At 38.4% G+C, this 8,671-nt stretch overlaps 1 protein-coding gene across 2 annotated transcripts in view; it reads left to right on the top strand.

Annotated features, from left to right (window-relative positions):
- The first annotated feature begins 214 nt into the window (after positions 1–214).
- ACMSD (aminocarboxymuconate semialdehyde decarboxylase) overlaps positions 215–8,671 on the top strand; it is a 28,750-nt gene continuing 20,293 nt past the window's right edge. Inside the window, exons 1-2 of one of the 2 annotated variants that reach the window (XM_063116604.1) lie at positions 215–342; positions 4,061–4,105. In XM_063116604.1, the coding sequence (XP_062972674.1) occupies positions 286–342; positions 4,061–4,105 (102 nt within the window). In that variant the 5' untranslated portion in view covers positions 215–285. Of the gene's footprint in view, positions 343–4,060; positions 4,106–8,671 lie in introns of those variants that run through there. The other variant, XM_063116605.1, reaches the window with a different exon arrangement.

Genomic DNA, 8,671 nt, shown 5'->3' with positions numbered 1-8,671 from the left:
TCTGGAATTGGAATGTATAATTCCATTGTTCCCCGGTTCTGTATGAAAGCTACATGGCTTGTTGATATGCATGCCATTTAGTTTTGCATAGTGCAGCTCTTCTGAAATACTGGGTCTCTGATTGGCTACTGTAAACAGACATCCTGATAGGACGATGGGAGGACATGAACAGCAGTTTAAGTTAATGAAAAGCTACCACTCCAAGGACAGACAATACATAGACACAATTAAAGTTTAAAGCAGGGAAGGCTTTATTAAAACTAATCTTCGTGTGAACCTCCAGAGATGAAAATTGACATTCATAGTCACATTTTGCCTAAGGAGTGGCCTGATCTAAAACAGGTAACAGCAGCATGGGATATTTGGTACAAAGACAGTAGAAAGCAATATAGTTCCTGAATTCTATTTAGTGTTCCCAGTTGAGCTTTATCTTTGAAGTTTCCGGACTTAGGTAATTCTCTACTGATTCCCCCCACCAACAGGTCTCCCACTGAATAAAAGCCAAAAGATTAATTTCATTTCAAAATGCTTCTGGCGCCTTAAAGTTGTGTGTGTGCCAGAGGGCAATTTGAACTACGCTGTTAATTTGAATTTTTAAACAAGGGTGTTCTGATAGTTGCTTAGTGAAGCAGGTAATTTGGATGTACTTTTTCTATTTTCCTTACTTACTTCCATAAAAAGGTCCTCTCTGTTGTCTTTTAAAGTTTATAATTGCGGGGGGGGGGGCGGGGGGAGAGAAGTTTTCAGTTTCATAACTGACAGGATGAAAATTAACTGAGGGTAGGGTTATGTGGTGTTAAAGACACTTCCCTCTCATTGTAACTTTGAAAGTATCTTTTCACTGCTCACTTAACATGAATAAAATGGTCTTTATCAGCTTTATTCTGCATCAGTTGAAGGCAATGATCACATTAAGTTATAGGTGTGCAGTGCCGTCCTAAGCATATTTATTCAGTGCCACCATTTACTGGGACATACTAAGGAATAAGTGTATTAGCATTGTGTAGCAGAGAAATAATTGAAATAGATGTAGCAGGTCAATTTGTCTGAATGATTCTAATACTTCAATAATACTGATTTTGTTTAAATTTAATAATTTTAATATGTTGTTTTAATCCTTTTATCGTTTTATTCCTATGTTCACCCTCCGGAATCTATTTTAGATATGGAGCATTATATAGATATTGTAAATAAATAATATCAGGAGAAACAAATGAGCATTTGTGAGTGCTATTTACAGGGGTTATGATGCAAGCATGCCTGGGATGCATAAATAAAATTGCAGGGAATGACATTTCCCTTAAATATATATAATACACACACACACACACACACACACACACACACACACACAGAGAGAGAGAGAGAGAGAGCCTTTTTTCCTCCAAGGAATTCAAGGCAGTGTACATAATCCTCCACCTCCTCTCCATTTCATCCTCACAACAACCCTGTGAGGTAGGTTGGGCTGAGAGTCTGCAACTGTGTGTCATGTATAGCCCCACTGCTCCTGTATTGGGAGTAGGTGAGGCAGGTAATCAATCAGAAACAGATTCAGACTCAGAAGACTCCGAACCAGACACCAGGCAGTTAGAGCCAGTGGGGGAGAAGGTTCACACGGGTGAGACTCCAGCTGAGAATCTGCCCCCTCCAGAGTCTATCTCTTCAAGACCAAATTCTATGCTTTCAGAAGACAGGGAGTCAACTTCCGGGGGTGAGCATTCAAAGACGTTACTTGATGCTAGGAATTGCCAGAAACTAAAATGTTCAGCGAGGTTAGCCGCAAAGAGACAGGCAGACAGATTGCATGAGAAATTGTCCACGCTTCAACCACCTTGAAGTTATGAACTTTTGAAAAGCCTTTTCTTTGAATGGACAATTGTCTTGCTTAGTTTGCATAGTTGTTGCCTAAGGGGGAGTTTCATAGAAGGCACCTAGTTTGTGTTACAGAAGTGTTTATTGCTTGCAATATAAGCTTTGTAAATTGCCCAGCACTTTGTCTCATTCGTCTCCCAGAGAAAGCTGGAGCAGCTATAGTACACGACACTGTGTGACTCTCAGCCCAAAATCACTCAGTGAGCTTCCATGGCCGAGTGGGGACAAGAACCCAGATCTCCTGACTTCCAATCCAACACTCTAACCACTACTCCACACTTAGTTGGGAATCTACCATATTTTATTAGTCCTTCTCATAAAATCTCACCATATGGTAGATTTGAAGGGGGAAATGATAATTTCATTAGAACAAATTACATTTCTGCTTCAAAATAATTGATATATAAACCTAGCCCTATGCTGAAATTTTAAACCAATTTGCATTATTGTAACATATTGTAGCACTATGTTCTGATTTTTTTTTTTTAACTTTATTTGGATTTTTGGCCAGCTCAGTGTCATGTCTAGCCCTGCTCCCCCTGGGTTGGAAGAAGGTGTTTCAGGTGATCAATCAGAATCAGACTCTGAAGTAGAGGAGTTGGCACCAGAAACAGGCCAGCCTGTACCAGTGGGGGAGAAAGCTCTCATGGGCTCTTCACCAGCTGGGAGTGAAGCTTCTCCAGAGCTTATCTCCTCAAGGACAAACAATACACAGTCAGTGGGAAACCAATATTCTTCCGAAGGGGAGAGCACAGAGAGAAAAAGTCAGCCCAGCTGGCATCCCATCAGAAGCTGCATCACAACTAGTCTCTCTGAAGTTAACGCATCTTGGGAAAGGGGTTTCCATTCTTCTTGAAAGGACAATTGTCTCGCTTAGTTTGCATAGTTTTGCCTAGGGGAAAGTTCCAAGAGATTAGATTCTCTTCAGGTGGGAAGAGATGTTTATTGCTTAAATAAAGCTTTGTGGATTACTTAGCAGGCCTCCTTATTGTCTCCCAAGAAGGCGGGAGGTTTTGAGAACATGACAGCTTGTCCTTTTATAAACAAGCCAGGAATGCCCCATTGCTGGGTTCATCATGACATGTGAACCTGGAATTCTGGGTTACTGAGGGATAAATAACCCAGAGTTTTAACCCAACAACAAACCATGGTTTGTCCATGGGTTGTTTGCAAAAATGGAAATGAAGTGGAAGTAGTGAGCAGGCAAGAAGCAGCATGCTCACTTGCTCTCAACAACACATGGATTGTCATTACATATAAACTGAGTCTATGGGAACTAATGTTATTATAAATATATCTATATATACAATTCAGAGTATTTTTTCAGTCTATCATGAGAAACTCAAGAATCTTTGAAATTGTAGAAAGCTGATCTTATTCCTTTGGTGATTCCCTGTGCCTTCCCCTTGCCGTCCCACTTAATGAACCTCTCAGGGAGAATCAATGCACACATCAGAGCCTTTCTCTCCTCTTTAAATATTAATAGAAGAAGGTGACCTTCAGCCCTGCTACTGAATCATAGAGGCTGAAACAGAGAATCAATACATGGCTATATTAATGATTAACTAATTACAGCTCAGCAGAAATATTTGTTTATTTTAATTTAACAACAATTTTTTAACACTTACTTCTGGTTGCACAGTAAAGGCTTGGAAATCTATGCACACCTATTTGGGAGTACATCCTATTTGGCATAGGATTGCTTAGTAAAAGTCTGTTCTAGTGGAAACTTCAATATATCATGGGAGGTGATAGACCTTACCCTAAAGAAGCCAAAAAACAAAAGAAATCATCTATTTAGGCTATGAGGCTAGACCTCATGTCTAGTTTGGCTCTTAGAGAGGTCAGCTATACATGATTTCAATAAGTGGGTAAGAACATAAGAATAGTCCTGCAGGATGCAGTCTAGCTGATCTGTTCTGATGTTCAACTGGTCCAGCACTCTTGTTTCGAACAGGCATGGCCAGCTACATATTGGATCTCATAAGCAGAACACAAAGGGAATAGATTTAAATGTGGAGTTGCTCTGGATTACTTATTTGGCTATGGACTCCAAATTTTTAAAGGGATTTTCAGTTTTCCCTGACTACAAGTGTAGTCCTAATCAAACTAGTTCTTCACATCATTACCTTAATTCCTGTTTCCATGGCTATTTAATTAACCATTATATGTTTTTCTCTAATCATAGAGATATGGCTATGGAGGATGGATCCAGCTGGAGCAACACTGTAAGGTAAGCTGTATTTCTGACCTATATGATCCACAAATAATTATTGAGATGTATTTTTGAATTAGGTAAAAGAACATACGAAGAACCTTGGTGGATCAGACCAAAGTTCATCTAGTTCAGCAAATGTGAAGTATTTTAGAGCTGAAGGGAAGTTAATTCTTTTGCTACACCTATCTTTTCAAATATACTGTAAATTTGAAAGAAGCATACCTCATGCATGCACACATACACACGTGCACGTATGTGTATGTATGTGTGCATTTTCTTTGTTTTGATCCTAGATTCTGCGTTGTTAGATTTCTATTGTGTATTTTTATTGGATTTTATGGATTTGATATTTTAACTGTTTTAAATTGTTCAGCTATACATTGGCCAGAGAGCCTAGGTTACTGGGAGATTAAGAAATATAATTAATACAATAAAGCAATTATATTGATTGATTTCAGGGCCAGCCTAAGGGGTGGACAAGGTGGGCTTTCATCCGGGTCTTGATTGGAAGGGGCCTTCTTCAGCCTGAACTCTGGCTGGCTACTCGCTTGCCTTCTTATGTTCTTAAGAGAGAAACCTCCCAAATGGGTGGGAGAGAGTTAATAATTATGAGTTGAGGAGATGGATGAACAGAGATAATTTTGCAAAAGATAAAATTGGGGAAATTGAACCCAATTATGGCAAGAACCCTCTGGAGTCCAGTCCTCCCAACCCTGCCCTTTCAGTCAAGCACACATGATACATCAAGCTATTTCTCTGACAAACGCAGTGGAGGGGAACACCTTGTGGCACCTTAAAACTTACACCATAATCCTACATGGGCCTACTCAGCAGTAAATCTAACCAAGTTCAGTTGGACTTAATCCCAGGTCAATGTGCATAGGAATGACAGGAGGAATAGATTGGAGACATAAGAGTTGCAAGATGCTGCAGGGATGTTTTATCATGTTTGACAGCTACAAAATGTGAAATAATAAGATCAGTGGCTACGGGCATGGACGCATAACAAATAATGCCATGATCACCACCATCTGTACATAGTTACAGATGCTCATTTTATATTTATTTTAAAAAATATATTATCATGGTTACCAAACAATTGTTGCTGTTTTTACTCTAATATATTGGGAATGTAGCAGCAGTTACAAAGGTTGGAATAGTGGGAAGGGTGGTGGTGGTGAAATATAGCGCCCGTTTCGCTGCTAGCTTTTGCAATCCTGCACCAGCCACACAACTTGGCAACACTGCAAAACTGACCAGGCAGTGGTGGAGGGGGGGTGTGCACTGAAGACATTCCTTGCCTTGGACATTGTTCTAGGGCTGGCCCTGAATGATATAGAACATATTAATCAATCTATAAATAGATAGATAGAACCCATAGAATATATCTATAAATAAATAACTAGATAGAATCTATGAAATGTATAGATAGAAGATGTCTATCATCTATCTATCTATCTATCTATCTATCTATCTATCTGTATATATAATAACACAAACACTTTAAATAATTTCAAATTCAAGTGATGTCATGGGCAATATTTTTCAGAACTTGCACAACGACAGAAAATTAATACATATGTGTTTTGAGGGGTGTGAAGTAATTTAAAAGGTTACTGTGCCTTATTGATTGACTTCATAGAAGTAATCATAGCAGCAGTGGTTGCGAGTTCTGAAACCTGCTCAACTTTCTGTCCATGCAAACATTTTCCTGTATGTCAGCCAGCTGAATTGATCCTTTACAAAATATGAACTGTCAGTCAAAGTTCCAATCTCAGTCTACCGCTTGCTCATCTTTACCCTTAAGTGAAATGAATCTACAGCCTTTCCACATGAGGCATTTATTGTGTACTCGTGATTCTTCTCTTATGGTAGTTTGTAGGTGCTCTACATGACACTGTCATCCTCCAAGGGCTCTCCTGTTCTTTGCTACCATTTTAGCATGTTTTTTTTTCCTACTGAGGAAAGCCTGATATTTCCATGAATGGTGGCATGAAACCCTTGTGTATTTGCCCAATCCTGCTATACCACAGTGACATTTAGTGGTTGTGTAGAGGAAGGCAGAGAAAGAATAGCCCCGGGGTGGGGGAAGAGCTGGTCTTAATCACACAAAGAATCGGAAGCAGAGTGTAGAAAAGCCTATAGTCTCAGACAACCTCACAGCCTAATTAGTTGATTTCTGTTTCCCAGTAGTATGTAATTACCAAATGGCAAATCCTAGAGCATTTAAACTGAAGCCTGTAGAGAGAAATGCTGATTAAATAACTTGCACAAGGGGAAAAGCACACAGCTCATAGCTAAAAATTAATGAAGAGGGGAGCAATTAACTAAATAACTCATGGAGGGAGTATGTCATGTAGAGGAGCAGTCTTCTGGTGCCCATTTTAGTTTCCCATAGACATTAATCTCTACAAAAAAAATAAGAACCAATGTATATATTTGAGCAAATACAATATCCCACACTCTGAAAAGCTCCAAGAATCTTGTTGTCCTGGCTTTTGTCCCTTGCATTGTTATCTGGACCTTTTTCTACATAGGTCTCCATAACAACCGCTGTCTGAAGCTCATTTGCCCTTAAAAGCAGCTTTAACAAGCTCAAGAATTACATCTTAAATTTGCTGTCTTCTCAGCAGAATAATAAATGTTAAAATATGACCCAAAACTGACCTAGAGTCATCCTTATTTGAGGAGGGGTAGGGATGCAATTGTCCCATAACACATGGCATTTTAACTAAGCCTTTGATGGCTAATATTCATCAAGCCTATACATAGTTTTAACTGTTTAAATTGGTTTTACTGTTTTTAAATTTTGTACTGATTTTAGCTTATTAATGGTTTAATTTGTTTTTAGTTGTGTTTATTTGTTGTTTTATATTGATTGTATGATTTTATCTGTACGCCACCCTGAGATCCTTGTGATATTGGGCGGGATACAAATGTAATAATAATAATAACAACAACAATAATAATAATAATAAAGCCTTTGAACAACAACCAAAATTTCAAGTGAAAATATAGTTAATTTGTACCATATATATTAAGAACAGTGAGTTAGATTTGTTGATTTCCAGAATAAATACATTTGTTAAATGTAACATAGATTACTAAACTGTATATTATTTTTGGCTTGGTAAAGTCATCACAAGATGCTTATTTAATTTAATAATTATTAATTATTTGAATCCACTGTTATGAGTGGAGAAATACAGCTTAGTACATCAGTGAAAGTTTGTTTTCCCTAAAGTAGTAAATATCAGGTCTTACCCTACAATATTCAAATGGAAACAAGAAAAGGAAAGAAGCACCTTTCTGTGATTTTACTACCTCAAAGCTTATTAGCTTGAAATATATGCTGCTAAAAACAAGGCTTATTATGAAGTTCAGTTACACATCTTCTGACTCTGAAACTTCCTTTTCTTATTTTCTTCTAGGATTTATTAAAGTGAATAACATCCATAAATGTTGGAACATGCTGCAATAGAGGCCACTGTTTGTGTTATAAAGTAAATTGATTTAGCCTCCAGAAGGGAAGCCGGAAATTAACTTTATGAAGAGTTCAGAATGGCAGTCATAGCTTGTGATGGAAAACTAATTTTCTCCCGGACCATGTGTTTAGCAATTACTGCAAAGCCTATGAGAATCAGCTCCAAATTAACTTTTAAGTACAGAGCTGGCAAATAAGCATTTTTTTAAAATGTCTCTGGATCATGTTTAGGGTGACCATATGGAAAAGAGGACAGGGATCCTATAACTTTAACAATTGTATATAAAAGGGAATTTCAGAAGGTGGCATTTGTATATATGGAGAACCTGGTAAAATTCCCTCTTCATCACAACAGTTAAAGCTGCAGGAGCTATACTAGAGTGACCAGATACAAGAGAGGGCAGTGCTCCTGCAGCTCTAACTGTTGTGATGAACATACAAATGACACCTGCTGAAATACCCTTTTCTATGCAATTGTTAAAGATACAGGAGCTGTGTCCTCCTTTCCATATGGTCATCCTATGTTCATTCATATGGATAATATAATGCTGATTCCAAATGAGGCTTTTACAGTGATTTCTCCGTGCCTCATTCACAGAAGTTTAGGGGGTGGGGCATGTCCAGATTTCTTATCACTTCTTCCTTCTTTTCCCTTAAAACAGAAAATCCATTAAGGAGAAAAAGATGGAACAGGTGCACATTACCTCCTGATTGCTACCACTAGGTGCCCTCCTTAAGGAAGCACCCAATATGAATATGAAATTTCAGCCCAAGCCTTTTACAATGAGCAAAGGCCTGTCTCAGCCTATCTAATGGATCTAAGCAGTTTTCCTTGTGTTCTGCCCTGGACCTGTCATGGTGTGCATGTCATTAATGCAGATGGAGAGGAGAAGCCGCTGTTCTTTAATTAGGACATTGCTCATTGCTCATAGCATAGCCCCTTAGGCCATTAGAAAGGGTATTATTTATCTTGCTACAGTCTGCAATTATTTATGAGGGTTTAAGGAGATCCCGTAGAGAAATTACAGTCATTTTAGTACTACTTTCAGTACTGCAATGATTCCATATAACAATCTGCCAGAAAAAGAACCACGTGA

Source organism: Elgaria multicarinata, chromosome 2, assembly GCF_023053635.1.
Source record: "Elgaria multicarinata webbii isolate HBS135686 ecotype San Diego chromosome 2, rElgMul1.1.pri, whole genome shotgun sequence".
NCBI lineage: Eukaryota > Metazoa > Chordata > Lepidosauria > Squamata > Anguidae > Elgaria > Elgaria multicarinata.
This window is presented reverse-complemented; position numbering and strand designations above follow the sequence as displayed.